This window comes from Rhinoderma darwinii, chromosome 1 (assembly GCF_050947455.1).
Source record: "Rhinoderma darwinii isolate aRhiDar2 chromosome 1, aRhiDar2.hap1, whole genome shotgun sequence".
In the NCBI taxonomy this organism is placed as follows: Eukaryota; Metazoa; Chordata; class Amphibia; order Anura; family Rhinodermatidae; genus Rhinoderma; species Rhinoderma darwinii.
In genome coordinates, this window is record NC_134687.1 from 11,829,339 (window position 1) to 11,850,986 (window position 21,648).

Consider the following 21,648-nt stretch of genomic DNA (forward strand, 5'->3'; position numbering starts at 1 on the left):
GCTATATACACAGATGCAGCAGAGCCGAGTATGTCACAATCACATTCTATCAAATATCTCCCTGATGCTGGATGACGCGGCCGGTCAGTTACCTGTTCCTCGTCCATGGCCTCGGCCTCCCCTTCCTCCTCCACCACGAAGCTTTCCTTCAGTTTCAGGTACTCCTCATATTCCCGCTTCTCCTGCTCCTCTTTGGCGATCCTCGTCTCTTCCTCCTACGGGAACATAAAACACGGGTGAGGTTTGTAGATAAATCACATAGAGTGTCATTATATATGAGGACAGAGGCATCAACTGAGAGAGGAACCCAAGTAGTGTGAGGAGTCCTTATATAGTGACAGGGTGCAGATTACCAGCCACACCCTCACAGATTATCATAGTACCACCGTCACATATAATACACAGGGTGCAGATTACCAGTCACACCCTCACAGATTACCATAGAACCACCCTCACATATATTACACAGGGTGCAGATTACCAGTCACACCCTCACAGATTATCATAGTACCGCCCTCACATATATTACACAGGGTGCAGATTACCAGTCACGCCCTCACAGATTATCATAGTACCACCCTCACATATATTACACAGGGTGCAGATTACCAGTCACGCCCTCACAGATTATCATAGTACCACCCTCACATATAATACACAGGGTGCAGATTACCAGTCACGCCCTCACAGATTATCATAGTACCACCCTCACATATAATACACAGGGTGCAGATTACCAGTCACACCCTCACAGATTACCATAGAACCACCCTCACATATAATACACAGGGTGCAGATTACCAGTCACACCCTCACAGATTATCATAGTACCACCCTCACATATAATACACAGGGTGCAGATTACCAGTCACACCCTCACAGATTACCATAGAACCACCCTCACATATATTACACAGGGTGCAGATTACCAGTCACACCCTCACAGATTACCATAGAACCACCCTCACATATAATACACAGGGTGCAGATTACCAGTCACACCCTCACAGATTACCATAGTACCACCCTCACATATATTACACAGGGTGCAGATTACCAGTCACACCCTCACAGATTATCATAGTACAACCCTCACATATATTACACAGGGTGCAGATTACCAGTTACGCCCTCACAGATTATCATAGTACCACCCTCACATATAATACACAAGGTGCAGATTACCAGTCACGCCCTCACAGATTATCATAGTACCACCCTCACATATAATACACAGGGTGCAGATTACCAGTCACGCCCTCACAGATTATCATAGTACCACCCTCACATATATTACACAGGGTGCAGATTACCAGTCACGCCCTCACAGATTATCATAGTACCACCCTCACATATAATACACAGGGTGCAGATTACCAGTCACGCCCTCACAGATTATCATAGTACCACCCTCACATATAATACACAGGGTGCAGATTACCAGTCACACCCTCACAGATTACCATAGAACCACCCTCACATATAATACACAGGGTGCAGATTACCAGTCACACCCTCACAGATTATCATAGTACCACCCTCACATATAATACACAGGGTGCAGATTACCAGTCACACCCTCACAGATTACCATAGAACCACCCTCACATATATTACACAGGGTGCAGATTACCAGTCACACCCTCACAGATTACCATAGAACCACCCTCACATATAATACACAGGGTGCAGATTACCAGTCACACCCTCACAGATTACCATAGTACCACCCTCACATATATTACACAGGGTGCAGATTACCAGTCACACCCTCACAGATTATCATAGTACAACCCTCACATATATTACACAGGGTGCAGATTACCAGTTACGCCCTCACAGATTATCATAGTACCACCCTCACATATAATACACAAGGTGCAGATTACCAGTCACGCCCTCACAGATTATCATAGTACCACCCTCACATATAATACACAGGGTGCAGATTACCAGTCACGCCCTCACAGATTATCATAGTACCACCCTCACATATATTACACAGGGTGCAGATTACCAGTCACGCCCTCACAGATTATCATAGTACCACCCTCACATATAATACACAGGGTGCAGATTACCAGTCACACCCTCACAGATTATCATAGTACCACCCTCACATATAATACACAGGGTGCAGATTACCAGTCACACCCTCACAGATTATCATAGTACCACCCTCACATGTATTACACAGGGTGCAGATTACCAGTCACGCCCTCACAGATTATCATAGTACCACCCTCACATGTAATACACAGGGTGCAAATTACCAGTCACACCCTCACAGATTATCATACTACCACCCTCACATATAATACACAGGGTGCAGATTACCAGTCACGCCCTCACAGATTATCATAGTACCACCCTCACATATAATACACAGGGTGCAGATTACCAGTCACACCCTCACAGATTACCATAGAACCACCCTCACATATAATACACAGGGTGCAGATTACCAGTCACACCCTCACAGATTATCATAGTACCACCTTCACATATAATACACAGGGTGCAGATTACCAGTCACACCCTCACAGATTACCATAGAACCACCCTCACATATATTACACAGGGTGCAGATTACCAGTCACACCCTCACAGATTACCATAGAACCACCCTCACATATAATACACAGGGTGCAGATTACCAGTCACACCCTCACAGATTACCATAGTACCACCCTCACATATATTACACAGGGTGCAGATTACCAGTCACACCCTCACAGATTATCATAGTACAACCCTCACATATATTACACAGGGTGCAGATTACCAGTTACGCCCTCACAGATTATCATAGTACCACCCTCACATATAATACACAGGGTGCAGATTACCAGTCACGCCCTCACAGATTATCATAGTACCACCCTCACATATATTACACAGGGTGCAGATTACCAGTCACGCCCTCACAGATTATCATAGTACCACCCTCACATATAATACACAGGGTGCAGATTACCAGTCACACCCTCACAGATTATCATAGTACCACCCTCACATATAATACACAGGGTGCAGATTACCAGTCACACCCTCACAGATTATCATAGTACCACCCTCACATGTATTACACAGGGTGCAGATTACCAGTCACGCCCTCACAGATTATCATAGTACCACCCTCACATGTAATACACAGGGTGCAAATTACCAGTCACGCCCTCACAGATTATCATACTACCACCCTCACATATAATACACAGGGTGCAGATTACCAGTCATACCCTCACAGATTATCATAGTACCACCCTCACATATAAAACACAGGGTGCAGATTACCAGTCACACCCTCACAGATTATCATAGTACCACCCTCACATATAATACACAGGGTGCAGATTACCAGTCACACCCACACAGATTATCATAGTACCACCCTCACATATAAAACACAGGGTGCAGATTACCAGTCACACCCTCACAGATTATCATAGTACCACCCTCACATATAATACACAGGGTGCAGATTACCAGTCACACCCTCACAGATTATCATAGTACCACCCTCACATATAAAACACAGGTTGCAGATTACCAGTCACGCCCTCACAGATTATCATAGTACCGCCCTCACATATAATACAAAGGGTGCAGATTACCAGTCACACCCTCACAGATTATCATAGTACCACCCTCACATATAATACACAGGGTGCAGATTACCAGTCACACCCTCACAGATTATCATAGTACCACCCTCACATATAATACACAGGGTGCAGATTACCAGTCACGCCCTCACAGATTACCATAGTACCACCCTCACATGTATTACACAGGGTGCAGATTACCAGTCACGCCCTCACAGATCATAGTACCACCCTCACATATAATACACAGGGTGCAGATTACCAGTCACGACCTCACAGATTATCATAGTACCACCCTCACATATAATAGACAGGGTGCAGATTACCAGTCACGCCCTCACAGATTATCATTGTACCACCCTCACATATAATAGACAGGGTGCAGATTACCAGTCACGCCCTCACAGATTATCATAGTACCACCCTCACATATAATACACAGGGTGCAGATTACCAGTCACGCCCTCACAGATTATCATAGTACCACCCTCACATATAATACACAGGGTGCAGATTACCAGTCACGCCCTCACAGATTATCATAGTACCACCCTCACATATAATACACAGGGTGCAGATTACCAGTCACACCCTCACAGATTATCATAGTACCACCCTCACATATAATACACAGGGTGCAGATTACCAGTCACGCCCTCACAGATTATCATAGTACCATCCTCACATATAATACACAGGGTGCAGATTACCAGTCACACCCTCACAGATTATCATAGTACCACCCTCACATATAATACACAGGGTGCAGATTACCAGTCACACCCTCACAGATTATCATAGTACCACCCTCACATGTATTACACAGGGTGCAGATTACCAGTCACACCCTCACAGATTATCATAGTACCAATCTCACATATAATACACAGGGTGCAGATTACCAGTCACACCCTCACAGATTACCATAGAATCACCCACACATATAATACACAGGGTGCAGATTACCAGTAACACCCTCACAGATTATCATAGTACCACCCTCACATATAATACACAGGGTGCAGATTACCAGTCACACCCTCACAGATTATCATAGTACCACCCTCACATGTATTACACAGGGTGCAGATTACCAGTCACACCCTCACAGATTACCATAGAATCACCCACACATATAATACACAGGGTGCAGATTACCAGTAACACCCTCACAGATTATCATAGTACCACCCTCACATATAATACACAGAATATTAATCTATATACAAAGTGAAAACTCTTTGAGACAATTAATGATAGATAGATAGATAGATAGATAGATAGATAGATAGATAGATAGATAGATAGATAGATAGATAGATAGATAGATAGATAGATAGATAGATAGATAGATAGATAGATAGATAGATATGAGATAGATCGATATGAGATAGATCGATATGAGATAGATCGATATGAGATAGATCGATAGATCGATAGATCGATAGATAGATAGATAGGATAAAGGCCCATGCTTGGGGCTGAAACGTCACATACTGATGTGTGAATAAAAAAACGGTTGGAGTGCTGACTGATTTGTTGAAGTGTCTATACCTAGAGGGCAGGAGGTCAGGCTATTATAGTGCTGCTCTCTTTGGAAAATCTATCTATCTATCTATCTATCTATCTCATATCTATCTATCTATCTATCTATCTATCTATCTATCTCATATCTATCTATCTATCTCATATCTATCTATCTATCTCTCATATCTATCTATCTATCTCTCATATCTATCTATCTATCTCATATCTATCTATCTATCTCATATCTATCTATCTATCTATCTATCTATCTATCTATCTATCTATCTCATATCTATCTATCTATCTATCTATCTCTCTCATATCTATATCTATCTCATATCTATCTATCTATCTATCTATCTCTCTCATATCTATCTATCTATATATCTATCTCTATCTATCTATCTTATATCTATCTATCTCATATCTATCTATCTCATATCTATCTATCTATCTATCTATCTATCTATCTATCTATCTATCTATCTATCTATCTATCTATCTATCTATCTCTTATGTTTTGCGTTATCAAAGATAATATTAAAATATATATTTATTATTATTTCTTACAAGCCATTTATATGTCAGTTTGTCAGTGATTTACACGTGAATATAAGTCCATATGAAGTGGAGTTGTACGTCTCTCACCTCCCACACACTTCATTCTGCACGTCACCTTTCTACATGACAGAATACCTAGATATTAGGAGTTGTTCTTCTCCTCTGATGTTTAGGTGGAGTAGGTCCATCTCTGACTATTATTTGCATTTTAAAGGAAACTCGTTCAAATATTTATTGATTTTTTATTTTTTTTTGTATCAAAATGTTGTACTAAAATATGAAAAATTTTAAGAAAATATTTCATAGCCCTTAAGATCCCCAAGGTGAAGCAACACTGCGATCAGGCACACATGGTGGTACATGGTGGTACATAGTAGTACATGGTGGTACCCAAACAGAATTTAACCAACACATTGCCCACTGAGCAGCTCCAACCTCTGAAGTTTCTAGACAGACCCAGAGTTTTCAATGGAAAAACAGAAACTCTTGCTTCGCCAGCCCTGCAATGGCCATAGTGCAGCCACAGTCACCGCAGTACTCCAAGAGCAGCCACAGTCACCGCAGTGCTCCAAGAGCAGCCACAGTCACCGCAGTACTCCAAGAGCAGCCACAGTCACCGCAGTGCTCCAAGAGCAGCCACAGTCACCGCAGTACTCCAAGAGCAGCAACAGTCACCGCAGTACTCCAAGAGCAGCCACAGTCACCGCAGTGCTCCAGGAGCAGACACAGTCACCGCAGTGCTCCAGGAGCAGCCACAGTCACCGCAGTGCTCCAATAGAAGACACAGTCACCGCAGTGCTCCAAGAGCAGCCACAGTCACCGCAGTGCTCCAAGAGCAGCCACAGTCACCGCAGTGCTCCAGGAGCAGCCACAGTCACCGCAGTGCTCCAAGAGCAGACACGGTCACCGCAGTGCTCCAGGAGCAGACACGGTCACCGCAGTGCTCCAGGAGCAGACACAGTCACCGCAGTGCTCCAAGAGCAGACACAGTCACCGCAGTGCTCCAGGAGCAGACACAGTCACCGCAGTGCTCCAGGAGCAGACACAGTCACCGCAGTGCTCCAGGAGCAGACACAGTCACCGCAGTGCTCCAAGAGCAGACACAGTCACCGCAGTCCTCCAGGAGCAGCCACAGTCACCGCAGTGCTCCAGGAGCAGCAGACACAGTCACCGCAGTGCTCCAATAGAAGACACAGTCACCGCAGTGCTCCAATAGAAGACAAAGTCACCGCAGTGCTCCAATAGAAGACACAGTCACCGCAGTGCTCCAGGAGCAGCCACAGTCACCGCAGTGCTCCAGGAGCAGCCACAGTCACCGCAGTGCTCCAGGAGCAGACACGGTCACCGCAGTGCTCCAGGAACAGACACAGTCACCGCAGTGCTCCAAGAGCAGACACAGTCACCGCAGTGCTCCAGGAGCAGACACAGTCACCGCAGTGCTCCAGGAGCAGCCACAGTCACCGCAGTGCTCCAATAGAAGACACAGTCACCGCAGTGCTCCAATAGAAGACACAGTCACCGCAGTGCTCCAATAGAAGACACAGTCACCGCAGTGCTCCAGGAGCAGCCACAGTCACCGCAGTGCTCCAGGAGCAGCCACAGTCACCGCAGTGCTCCAAGAGCAGACACAGTCACCGCAGCGCTCCAAGAGCAGACACAGTCACCGCAGCGCTCCAAGAGCAGACACAGTCACCGCAGCGCTCCAGGAGCAGACACGGTCACCGCAGTGCTCCAGGAGCAGACACGGTCACCGCAGTGCTCCAGGAGCAGACACGGTCACCGCAGTGCTCCAAGAGCAGACACAGTCACCGCAGTGCTCCAGGAGCAGATACAGTCACCGTAGTGCTCCAGGAGCAGCCACAGTCACCGCAGTGCTCCAAGAGCAGCCACAGTCACCGCAGTGCTCCAAGAGCAGCCACAGTCACCGCAGTGCTCCAGGAGCAGCCACAGTCACTGCAGTGCTCCAAGAGCAGACACGGTCACCGCAGTGCTCCAGGAGCAGACACGGTCACCGCAGTGCTCCAGGAGCAGACACGGTCACCGCAGTGCTCCAGGAGCAGACACGGTCACCGCAGTGCTCCAGGAGCAGACACGGTCACCGCAGTGCTCCAGGAGCAGACACAGTCACCGCAGTGCTCCAGGAGCAGACACAGTCACCGCAGTGCTCCAGGAGCAGACACAGTCACCGCAGTGCTCCAGGAGCAGTCACAGTCACCGCAGTGCTCCAAGAGCAGACACAGTCACCGCAGTGCTCCAAGAGCAGACACAGTCACCGCAGTGCTCCAGGAGCAGACACAGTCACCGCAGTGCTCCAGGAGCAGCCACAGTCACCGCAGTGCTCCAGGAGCAGCAGACACAGTCACCGCAGTGCTCCAATAGAAGACACAGTCACCGCAGTGCTCCAATAGAAGACACAGTCACCGCAGTGCTCCAGGAGCAGCCACAGGTCAACCCAGTGCTCCAAGAGCAGACACAGTCACCGCAGTGCTCCAGGAGCAGACACAGTCACCGCAGTGCTCCAAGAGCAGACACAGTCACCGCAGTGCTCCAGGAGCAGACACAGTCACCGCAGTGCTCCAGGAGCAGACACAGTCACCGCAGTGCTCCAGGAGCAGCAGACACAGTCACCGCAGTGCTCCAATAGAAGACACAGTCACCGCAGTGCTCCAATAGAAGACACAGTCACCGCAGTGCTCCAATAGAAGACACAGTCACCGCAGTGCTCCAATAGAAGACACAGTCAACGCAGTGCTCCAGGAGCAGCCACAGTCACCGCAGTGCTCCAGGAGCAGCCACAGTCACCGCAGTGCTCCAGGAGCAGCCACAGTCACCGCAGTGCTCCAGGAGCAGCCACAGTCACCGCAGTGCTCCAGGAGCAGCCACAGTCACCGCAGTGCTCCAGGAGCAGACACAGTCACCGCAGTGCTCCAAGAGCAGACACAGTCACCGCAGTGCTCCAAGAGCAGACACAGTCACCGCAGTGCTCCAGGAGCAGCCACAGGTCAACCCAGTGCTCCAAGAGCAGACACAGTCACCGCAGTGCTCCAGGAGCAGACACAGTCACCGCAGTGCTCCAAGAGCAGACACAGTCACCGCAGTGCTCCAGGAGCAGACACAGTCACCGCAGTGCTCCAAGAGCAGACACAGTCACCGCAGTGCTCCAAGAGCAGACACATTCACCGCAGTGCTCCAGGAGCAGCCACAGGTCAATCCAGTGCTCCAAGAGCAGACACAGTCACCGCAGTGCTCCAAGAGCAGACACAGTCACCGCAGTGCTCCAGGAGCAGACACAGTCACCGCAGTGCTCCAAGAGCAGACACAGTCACCGCAGTGCTCCAGGAGCAGACACAGTCACCGCAGTGCTCCAAGAGCAGACACAGTCACCGCAGTGCTCCAAGAGCAGACACAGTCACCGCAGTGCTCCAGGAGCAGCCACAGGTCAATCCAGTGCTCCAAGAGCAGACACAGTCACCGCAGTGCTCCAAGAGCAGACACAGTCACCGCAGTGCTCCAGGAGCAGACACAGTCACCGCAGTGCTCCAAGAGCAGACACAGTCACCGCAGTGCTCCAGGAGCAGACACAGTCACCGCAGTGCTCCAAGAGCAGACACAGTCACCGCAGTGCTCCAAGAGCAGACACAGTCACCGCAGTGCTCCAAGAGCAGACACAGTCACCGCAGTGCTCCAGGAGCAGCCACAGGTCAATCCAGTGCTCCAAGAGCAGACACAGTCACCGCAGTGCTCCAAGAGCAGACACAGTCACCGCAGTGCTCCAGGAGCAGACACAGTCACCGCAGTGCTCCAGGAGCAGACACAGTCACTGCAGTGCTCCAAGAGCAGACACAGTCACCGCAGTGCTCCAGGAGCAGACACAGTCACCGCAGTGCTCCAAGAGCAGACACAGTCACCGCAGTGCTCCAGGAGCAGACACAGTCACCGCAGTGCTCCAGGAGCAGACACAGTCACCGCAGTGCTCCAGGAGCAGACACAGTCACCGCAGTGCTCCAAGAGCAGACACAGTCACCGCAGTGCTCCAGGAGCAGACACAGTCACCGCAGTGCTCCAAGAGCAGACACAGTCACCGCAGTGCTCCAAGAGCAGACACAGTCACCGCAGTGCTCCAAGAGCAGACACAGTCACCGCAGTGCTCCAGGAGCAGCCACAGGTCAATCCAGTGCTCCAAGAGCAGACACAGTCACCGCAGTGCTCCAAGAGCAGACACAGTCACCGCAGTGCTCCAGGAGCAGACACAGTCACCGCAGTGCTCCAGGAGCAGACACAGTCACTGCAGTGCTCCAAGAGCAGACACAGTCACCGCAGTGCTCCAGGAGCAGACACAGTCCCCGCAGTGCTCCAGGAGCAGACACAGTCACCGCAGTGCTCCAAGAGCAGACACAGTCACCGCAGTGCTCCAGGAGCAGACACAGTCACCGCAGTGCTCCAAGAGCAGACACAGTCACCGCAGTGCTCCAAGAGCAGACACAGTCACCGCAGTGCTCCAAGAGCAGACACAGTCACCGCAGTGCTCCAGGAGCAGCCACAGGTCAATCCAGTGCTCCAAGAGCAGACACAGTCACCGCAGTGCTCCAAGAGCAGACACAGTCACCGCAGTGCTCCAGGAGCAGACACAGTCACCGCAGTGCTCCAGGAGCAGACACAGTCACCGCAGTGCTCCAGGAGCAGCCACAGTCACCGTAGTGACTTCACTAACTTTGTAATATATTTTGGTTTTTAATACCTCTCCAGCTTCAAGATCTTTGCTTTGTGCCAGTGAATAGGAATATTTTTATTTACATTCAGAATCTTAAAAACCCGTTGAGACCTAATACTGCTAACAGTTGAGGGTTTGTTACAATTGCATTCAGTGTGAGCTAAACAGTCTGGACTTCAGGCTTTTGTCCGTTTTCTGCTGCGGATGTATTTATCTAGACTGGATACAATTGGAGCAAACATTCAGCTGTGAACAGAACTCAATCATGACAGGTTCAGCGTCTGTGGATGTAAACGAGAAGCTTTTCATCCACTGACAGCAAGCAGACAGTTTGAGTCTTCCATCAACTTCATTCTTAACCATTTTTTAGGCTGTGTTCACACCGATTATTTTTTTTCTTTCATGGGAGATAAACGTTGGGAGTTTTCCCTATTGTACCTCTCCCGAGGAAGGCTGCGACATAAACCACCGTAGCGATACGTCGCCCATTGACTCCCATTATAAAAAAAAATGTATACCGCGCCTTTTTTGCAGACGCATGGCGGCGTGGCGTATGCCAAAAGAACATGTTTTGGTATTTGCCGGGCGCATTGGGTCATATCGCCTGGGAATTTTTTACCGTTATTCTTCATTTCGTTAAAATGGCAAATCACATAAATAGAAAAAAAAAATCAGTGATGAGAAAAAATAATAAAAAGCACAGCCCTGAGCACAGGAAGATCTTTTTCGAGGTGAAATGTTTTGCAATGAAAAGGAAGCGTTCTCTCGGTGATAAAGTGTCAGTCGGTAAACCATTTCCTCGCCAGAAAAACTCCGCCGGGCGAAAGGGAATTCCCCATGAGAGAGCCGTGCCACCGCATAAAAAAGGGCAAAAAACACACAAGCACAAAGCATTTACATTACAGCCAATGCTCAACGGTCTGACCGAAGCGCGCCGTAGGACCCCTGCGTTACGGTTTGACAGGAGCACCACCCCTGTTGTTCTGAAGATATCATTTTGCTTGTAATCCTCTTGAAAAAAAAAAAAAATCTAAAAATGAAAAGTAACAAAAATATAAAATAAAAAGTAACAATAACTATAGAAAAAAAAAAAAAATAGAACCAAAATAATAATAAAAAAAATCATTAAAATAATTAAGATCAAGAAATTCTCCATATTGAGTAGGGAAATTATATAGAAATAAAAAAAAGGGATATCATTTTGCCTGTAGTCGATGTCAATGAAATAAAAGTAAATTGAAAAAAAATAGTAAAAATAATATTGTGGAAATACAAATGCTATTTTTTTTTACTTTATTTTATTGTAAAAACGTGGACAAAAATCCAAAGCCGTCAGTATATTATTAAAAAAAAGGTCCACTTTTTTTTTTTCCTATCTATTTTAGGCCAATTTCCCACAAGGCCATAGATTTTTATCATGCGGTCAGTGCAGGTGATCAGACCCGTGATCGGGTCGAGATTTGTGGCCGTGATACGCTCGTGTGAAATTGGCCTCACATCTGCGCTAGGGCTCCGTTCCGACATTCCGTCGGAGCTTTTCGCGGAGCCCTGACAGAAAACAAACGGAAATCATAGGTTTCCGTTACCAATGATTTCAATGGTGACGGATCCGGTTTCCGTTTGTCTCAGTCGTTTCAATAGCGTAGTCGCCTGGAACCATGAACGGAAGCCGACGCGGATGTGAACGAGGCCTAAGACATTTGTACATTGTGTGCGCTGCTGCAGCTTCACAGATAACACTAAGGCCCTGTTCACACAGAGTGTTTTTTGCAGGCGGAAAAATCTGAAGTACCTGCCTGCACTCATTGCCACGTTTTTCGGCCACGGCCAATGAGCGCGCGGGCAAAAAACGCAACTAAAACCACATTCTCTGCCTGCCATTGCTGTCAATGGGAGGTCAGATACGGAAACGCCTGAAGAAAATGCATGTCACCTCCTTTTCCCGAGAGTGTTTTTTTCCGCTTGTGGGAAAAAGCGCATTGAAATCAATGGGAGGTGTTTTCGGCCGCTTTTTGGTGCGGTTTCCGCGTTAAAAACAGCACCAAAAAAAACTCTGTGTGAACAGGGCTAATAGACCAAAATGTTACAATGTATCTTTCGATATTAGAAAATATTGAAAAACTGAAAAATAAATCCTTAATCTACATAAATCGTTTAAACACATTTTTTAATAAAACAACGTATCATGGTCTTTTAGGGCTTTTAGGCAGCTGAGGGCTGGGGGCGTCCCTGCTCTGCCGGGTGAGATCGATATTAGTATCGATCTCACCCGTTTAACCCCTCAGATGCGGTGCACAATAGCGAGCACCGCATCTGAGTGGTTTTGGAGAGAGGGAGGGAGCTCCCTCTCTCCCCCACCGATACGATCGCCGAGTGTCTGTGTCTCTAATGGCAGCCGGGGGCCTAATAAAGGCCCCCAGGTCTGCCTGGAGCGAATGCCTGCTAGATCATGCCGGAGGCCTAGCAGATGCCTGTCCATTTTAAACGGACAGGCAGTAATACACTGCAATACAGAAGTATTGCAGTGTATTATAATAGCGATCGCAGAATAAGTAAAAAAGTAAAAAAAAAGTTTAATAAAGTTGATTAAAAAAAATAAAAAAATAAAAATAAAAAAACCCAGCTTTTCCCCTTACACAATGCTTTACTATTAAAAAAACTAAATAAAGTAAAAAAGTTACACATATTTGGTATCGCCGCATCCGTAACGACCCCGACTATAAATCTATTACATTACTTAACGCCGTAAAAAATTAAATCAAAAACTATGGAAAAATTGCTGTTTTCTGTGAATCCTGACTTAAAAAAAATTTGATAAAAAGTGATCAAAAGTCGCATCTACTCCAAAATGGTACCAATAAAAACTACAAGTCGTCCCGCAAAAAAAAAAAGCCCTCATACAACCGCATCGGCGAAAAAATAAAAAAGTTACGGCTCTTCAAATCTGGAGACACAAAAACAAATAATTTTGAAAAAAAAGCGTTTTTACTGTAAAAGTAGTAAAACATACAAAATCGATACAAATTTGGTATCGTTGCGATCGTAACAACCCGCTGAATAAAGTTATTGTGTTATTTATACCACACAGTAAACGGCGTTGATTTAAGACGCGAAAAAGAGTGGCAAAATTTCAGGTTTTTTTCTATTCCCCCCCAAAAAAAAGTTAGTAAAAGTTAATCAAGAAATAATACGTCCCCCAAAATGGTGCTATTAAAAAAGGCAACTTGTCCCGCAAAAAACAAGACCTTATACAGCTATGTCGAGGCAAAAATAAAAAGGTTATAGCTCTTGGAATGCGATGATTGAAAAACGTAAAAAATAGCTCGGTCATTAAGGTCTAAAATAGGCTGGTCATTAAGGGGTTAATAAAGTTTATAATAAATAAATAAAAATCCAAAGTGGAAAAAAAATGAAAAACCCACTTTTTCCCCTTTATTATTATTTAAAAAAAAAAAAAAAAAAGTTACACATATTTGGTATCGCCGCGTCCGTAACGACCCCGACTATAAATCTATTACATTATTTAACCCGCTCGGCGAACACCTTAAAATGTGATAAAAAGAAATCAAAAAGTCACATGTACTCCAACATGGTACCAATAAAAACTACAAGTCGTCCCGCAAAACAACAGCCCTCATACAGCCGCATCGGCGGAACAATAAAAAAGTTCTGGCCCTTGAAATGTGGAGACACAAAAACAAATCATTTTGAAAAAAAGTCTTTTTACAGTATAAAAGTAGTAAAAAATCAATTTGGTATCGTTGCGATCATAGCAACCCGCTGAATATAGTACAACGCACGCCAATGGGAGTCATTTTCAAGATAGATATTTATTATTTTGGCCAAGGTTTCGGTCATATCCTTGACCTTCCTCAGGCGCTATAAATACATCAAAGGATATACATTAAATGTACAACAAATCATGTCGTACGAAAAAACGGTTTACGTAACATTTAATGAAACAATTTGCAGCAATTCTCATCCTGACAAGTAATATGCCCTCTAAATAACACGAGAGAGGTATAAAAGGATCCACCGGTCACAATACGCATAAAAAGCGGCGATCCATGTTAGAAGGTGATACAGAGAAAGATACCAGGAACGGGAAAAATTGCAGAAAATGACATATGAAGTACGAAGCCGCGATCCATCCCTCTTCTATAGATTACTGTCACATCCACGGATGATTATTGAGGAACGTACTGGGTCTAAATGCCCATGTGACAGTAATCTATATAAGAGGGATGGATCGCGGCTGGATCGCGGCTTCATACTTCATATGTCATTTTCTGCAATTTTACTGCAAATTTGATTAATTAAAAATTTATAGTGCCTGAGGAAGGTCAAGGTTATGACCGAAACGTTGGCAAAATAATAAATATCTATCTTGAAAATGACTCCCATTGGTGCTCATTGCACCTTCTCCATATCCTATTGGGTTGGGCCCCTACACATGCACCTGCTTGAAAACCTAGCGCTATCTGAACCACGACAAACCCGCTGAATAAAGTTGTGCTGTTTATACCACATGGTAAACGGCGTAAATTTAGGACACAAAAAAGTGCGGCGAAACTGCTGGTTTTTTTTTCTATTCCCCCCCCCCCCTAAAAAAAGTTAATTAAAAAAAATATACGTACCCCTAAAATGCTATTGAAAAAAATACAATTTGTCCCGCAAAAAACAAGACCTTACACAGCTATGTCGACGCAAAAATAAAAAAGTTATAGCTATAGTTAAAAACTAATTACAAGTGGTTTAAAAGACCATAATACATTCTTCTGTACATTATATATATTTATATATACATATATATATATCGTGTTCAAAAGGTTTACAAAGCCTTTCATTTACCCGGTGATATAGAAAAAGTAAAAAAGGTGAAACAAATATATAATAAGACATCTACATCGCTCAATCGTACAACATAATCTATACCTAAAGGTCACAGTCAGCCCTGGGTTTCGTGTAGGAGGACAGACTGCTTACATGTTCCTGTTACTTTGCTCTGTTAAAATAAGGGTGTTGCTCGAACCCATAAAAAATACCACAAAATATTCAGCTTGAAAAGTAAAAATGTGCCACAAATATGAAAAAAAAACGGCGAAAATATTCTCAATAATACAAATACCGAGCAGCTAAATGTCAACTGCGAAGGCCAAACATTGAACATTTTTCCATATTAATTCCGGGAACAACGACCTAATATATAAAACATGAATATAAAATCAATAATAATAATAATAATAATAATAATAATAATAAAAATACAAATAATAATAATAATAATAATATAATAATAATAATAATAATAATGATAAAAATAATAATAAAAATAATAATAATAATAATAAAGATAATAATAATGATAAAAATAATAAAAATAATAATATAATAATAATGATAAAAATAATAATAAAGATAATAATAATAATAAAAATAATATTGATGATAATAATAAAGATAATAATAAAGATAATAATAATAATAATAATCATAATATAGAACCTGCAAACTTAAAGCCGAACTCTGCAGGTAAAGCTGCAAATCACACATTAAAAGGGGTTCCCTGTTTTTCATTTAAATAGGCCACCCCGTGTAAATTAATGGGCTAATGGCATGGCCGCTGTGCCATCGGTAGGTTCGGGTTGTCAAACAGACACCCGATCCTGTACTATGACAGGGACTAAAATAATAATTTTCCAGTCTGTAAAACAGGAAAATTCATTATTTAGATTCAGCGCTGCGTTCTTGAATGAATAAGCCAAGGATTCAGGCAGCTGCTAGGGAACCCTGTGATGTCATTAATGATGTCACAGGGATTCCCCCATGCAGAGGGGGCTTGGAGGTATGTGGAGAAGATGAGATCTGCTTCTTCTCTGCATGTCCGTGTATACAGGTCACTGGCAAACGTGTTATAATGGGCTGTTCCCATTATACCACAGTTATCAGTGATCTGTATATAGGGGCATCAGGAAACGCATAGATAATGTGTTCCCTGCTAACCGGTGCCCCATGGCTACAAAAACTATAACATAATAATAAAATGTTGTAGAATGTAACAAATACATAAAAATGAATAAAAACAGAAAAAAATGACAAAACAATAAAGATAGAAAGATAGATAGATAGATAGATAGATAGATAGATAGATAGATAGATAGATAGATAGATAGATAGATAGATAGATAGATAGATATGAGATAGATAGATAGATATGAGATAGATAGATAGATATGAGATAGATAGATAGATATGAGATAGATAGATAGATAGATATGAGATAGATAGATATGAGATAGATAGATATGAGATAGATAGATAGATAGATAGATAGATAGATAGATAGATAGATAGATAGATAGATAGATAGATAGATAGATAGATAGATAGATAGGAGATAGATAGATAGGAGATAGATAGATATGAGATAGATAGATATGAGATAGATAGATATGAGATAGATAGATAGATAGATAGATAGATAGATAGATAGATAGATAGATAGATAGATAGATAGATAGATAGATAGATAGATAGATAGATAGATAGATAGATAGATAGATAGATAGATAGATAATGAGATAGATAGATAGATAGATAGATAGATAGATAGATAGATAGATAGATAGATAGATAGATAGATAGATAGATAGATAGATAGATAGATAGATAGATAGATAGATAGATAGATATGAGATAGATAGATATGAGATAGATAGATAGATAGATAGATAGATAGATAGATATGAGATAGATAGATAGATAGATAGATAGATAGATAGATAGATAGATAGATAGATAGATAGATAGATAGATAGATAGATAGATAGATAGATAGATAATGAGATAGATAGATATGAGATAGATAGATATGAGATAGATAGATATGAGATAGATAGATAGATAGATAGATAGATAGATAGATAGATAGATAGATAGATAGATAGATAGATAGATAGATAGATAGATAGATAGATAGATAGATAGATAGATGTCTATATCTGCAATGTTATGCAGTTGCCTACACAAGGTCTATCTCTTTCCTACTATTCCTGCTGTGTCAGTCTTCACTGCAGTCCTAGCATTTTGTTGGAGAACCAGGAATGTCAGTCTGAACATTGCCATCGGTCCCACCCTGATAGATGTTTGTGCACGCAGATGTAGAAGGACGGAAGCGGCATCTGGTCCTGCAATCTCTGGGACTTTCCCTAATAACTTTTATAAGTGTTAACAAGAAGCCGACGTTCAGCAAGGCTGCAGTTCTAGCAATTCTCGTCTAGAGATAAAAGCATCCTCGTGTGATGGAGCGCAGGGGGCTGAAGGCTCGGCAACCGCAGCCCACGTGACTGAGTGACTCCTACACCCTGCAGCCCACGTGTGGGAAGACAGATCTGCAGCTGGTGGGACCTTCACACGGTTCACAGTCCCTGGCACAGCCCCTTTGTCCTGCAGATCGATGAGGGTCCTAGGGGTCGTACCTCCAGTGTCACCGGTATAGCTAATAGGATCAACATGATACGGCCATATCGTAAATTTCTCCTGCTGATCTGTTCCATTTTCGGGTGGGGATCGTATGAGGCTTTTAGAATGGGCGGGGCTTAAACTTTTTGTCCTACTGCAGACAGGAAAGGGGGAGAGGCTCTTGCTGCAGACAGTTGTCTTACAGCCAGACACAAGACAGTGAGGAGGGGGACAGAGCTGAGCTCCTGGAACACATTGACAAGGATTCTGTATATTATTCTCTGTTTTAATTGAAATATTAAGACAGAAATAGCAAAATAGAATCAAAGGAGAGAAGGAGATAAAGGGAGGAAGTGCTGGGATATTTTTTTATTTAGTTTTTGTGTCATTTCTACCTTTGGGCCCTGTTCACACAGAGTTTTTTTTGCAGGTGGAAAAATCTCCTTCAACATTCTTTCAGGAATGTTGATGCAGATTTTAACCTACCGGCAGAACACTTTGCGCCATGTATTTCAGCCACAGCCATTGAGCGCCGCAGGCAAAAAAAAAACGCTGCGAAAACCGCTTTCTCTGCCTCCCATTGATGTCAACAGGAGGTCAGAGACGGAAACGCCCGAAGAAAGGGCATGACGCTTCTTTTTCCTCTCGAGTGTTTTTTTTACACTCGCGAGAAAAAAACGCCTCCGTCTCCCATTGAAATCAATGGTAGCCGTTTTGGGATTTCTTTTTTTCCGCATCAAAAACAGCGCCAAAAAAAATCAGTATGAACATACCCTTAGAGGGTGTTCACACAGAGTTTTTTGGCATGTTTTTTGACACGGGAACCGCGCCAAAAAACTGCCGAAAATGCCTCCCATTGATTTTGCGGGAAAAAAAAGCGACATGCCTTTTCTTCGGGCGTTTCCGTCTCTGACCTCACATTGACATCAATGGGAGGAAGCGAAAGCAGTTTTCGCAGCATTTTTTGCCCGCGGTGCTCAATGGCCGCGGCGGAAAAACACGGCAAACAGCGTGCAGGCAGATTTTTCTGCCTGTAAAAAACTGTGTGAACACGGCCTTAGTGTGAATCTGTTGGGGGGGGGGATATATAATACTAATAATAACAATAAATACATAAAAATGATTATAATTCCACCTGTAAATTAATAATTGACCTGTTTTTCTTCTTCCAGTCGGACCCGCTCATCATCTTTGCGTCTCTCCTCTTCCCGTTTCACGTCCTGTTTCTTGCGTTCTTCTCTTTCGGCTTCTTCTGCCTATTAAAAAAAGTAGAAGAAAACCTGAATAGTTAAAAAAATAAACATTTCCAACAGTCGCACAAGAGATTGTGTACAGAATATCTGCACTCCGTTATGCCAGCTCCACTATCATTTTACATCTATATACACTAGTCACATCTAAAGCTGCACAATTCTGATGTTAGTGATCAGGTTGCAGAATCTCCCATCCCATTGGTTCAGTATCAGTACAGAGCAGTAAGAATTTAACTAAGCTTTTTTTTTCCCGTCGCAGCAATCAGAATTCCGAATGCAGCTTTGGATGTGACTAGAGTAGAATGCAAAAAAAACTCTGAAATTACTTTTCTACATTAGTTAACCTTAAAAATAGCAGTATTAAATAGAATCAATCCACGTAGCTTCTTTGTACTGGGACACATTTTAAATATGTCTGCTTGCTGTCAATGAATGGAAAAGGGTTTTGTTTACTTGTTGATGCAAAAAAATCTATCAGTCTGGACAACCCTCTATTAGCTAACACAGCAGCAAAAACAATTTTTTTTTCTATTCTGGACTCGGTCAGTACATGTTTTTAGCTTCTGGGCGTAAAGGAAAAAATGTTCCATTCACTGACAGACAGCAGAGATCTTGGAAATGGCTGATATGTTCACAAAATCTTTTATGACTCTCTTCGTACCTCACGTTGAGCTTTTCTCGCCTGCTTTTCCTCCAGTTTCTTCTGTTTTTTGGCTCCAATCTTCCCCGGAACCTGAATAGCTGGAGACTCCTCGTCATCATCATCATCATCGTCATCGTGATCTTCCTCCACCACTGCTGAAAAATGCCCAAAAAAACCAAGAGGGGATGAACACAGGTAAGAAGCCCCCGGCAGCAGCGACACAACACCAGATGATCTACCGATATAGCCAGCGATACCCCTCCCCCTCATGTATTGCTTTATAACTGGGCAGCTAGCTTTTCAGGACTCCGGGAAAGCTGGGTACAAACCCTTGTGGTAGCGATAATTGCTGCTATACTCAATATCATTTATATTTTCCAGATACTGATCAAAGTAGAAAACATCTTAACAATTGTACATTTTTATGATAGTCTGATAATCCAGAATATTTGATAATCCAAAACCTAATTGGTCCCGTTGATGTTGGATTAATCCCTTCCCGACATTTTATGTAACTACACATCATGGCCAGAAGGGGGTGTAGAGAGCTCCATACCAGGCCGGTGTCGGATGTATGTCATAGACGATACTGAACGCCGATCCCGGCTATTTAACCACTTCGATGCCGCTGTCAATAGCGACTGCGGCATCTACCCCCTCCATCATCCCCATGCCCCCCCCCACACACACGATTAGACCGCAGGCTGCCATTGGGGTTGTCATGGCAACCTGGGGGCCTGATGAAGGCCTCTTGCTCTGCCATCTTTGCGCTCCTATTATTCCCAGAATTGACAATTATCACCTATCCACAGAATGTAAAAAAAAAAGTTAAAAACTAAAGTTTTTGGTAATATACAAAAAAAATAAAAAATATTAAAAGTAAAAAAAAAAAAAAAGTTTTCCCCTAAAGTAAAAAATAAATATAAAAAAAATAAACAAAATGTTTTTCTCTTTGTTAAAGTGATAAAACATATAAAAAAAAGAAAACTGTACAAATTTGGTATCTCCGTAATCGCATTGAGCCGCAGAATAAAGTTAATGTGACGTTTTTATCGCACGAAAATGCCGTAAAAATGAAACCCAAAAAAAGATTCAAATTCCACCCTGTAAAGTTGTTTTTTTCAGCTTCCCAGTACATTATCCGGTACAATAAGGGCATGTTCACACGCGGAGTCAAAAACGTCTGAAAATACGGAGCAGTTTTCAAGGGAAAACAGCTCCTGATTTTCAGACGATTTTTAAGCCACTCACGATTTTCACGACCGTTTTTGGAGCTCTTTTCAATAGTCAATGAAAAACGGCCGCATAAAAAAAACGGCCCATCGGAAACAGAACGCCGTTTTTCCCATTGAAATCAATGGGCAGATGTTTGGTGGCGTTCTGTATCCGATTTTTCGCCCGTTTTTCGGGCCGAAAATAGGCCGTGTGAACATACCCTAAATGGTTCCGTAAAAAGCTACAACTCGTCCCGCAAAAAACAAGACCTCACATCACTATGTCGACAGAAAAATTAAAAAAAGTTGTGGAAAGGAAAAAACTAAAATGAAAAAAAAAAAAATAGCTGTGGAGGGAAGGGGTTAAAGAGGATCTGTCCCATCTCCTGACACGTCTGTTTTAGTAAATATTTGTTTCCCCATGAAATAACAATTCTGATACATTGTTTCTTTAAAAACTGCATTGCGCCGTTCCTCTGTTATTCCTCCTAGAAATGTATGAACAAATTGACAACTGGACGTAACCAGCTCCCTACTCAGTCAATCAACTGTCAACATATACATAGTTCATTTAATTTCTACTCTACGTTGTGACATTCCTCTATTATTCCTCCTAGAAATGCATGAATAGACAACTGGGTGTTACCATTCCCCTTGTCCCTACACAGTC

General features: G+C 43.4%; 1 protein-coding gene across 3 annotated transcripts in view; it reads right to left on the reverse strand.

Annotated features, from left to right (window-relative positions):
* DDRGK1 (DDRGK domain containing 1) overlaps window positions 1-21,648 on the reverse strand; it is a 41,016-nt gene that overhangs the window by 10,992 nt on the left and 8,376 nt on the right. For 2 of the 3 annotated variants that reach the window (XM_075855754.1, XM_075855747.1), the window contains exons 3-5: window positions 19,783-19,919; window positions 19,023-19,124; window positions 93-215 (exon numbers count right to left, since the gene is read on the reverse strand). In XM_075855754.1, coding sequence (XP_075711869.1) covers window positions 93-215; window positions 19,023-19,124; window positions 19,783-19,919 — 362 coding nt within the window. The remainder of the gene's footprint in view (window positions 1-92; window positions 216-19,022; window positions 19,125-19,782; window positions 19,920-21,648) is intronic. The other variant, XM_075855763.1, reaches the window with a different exon arrangement.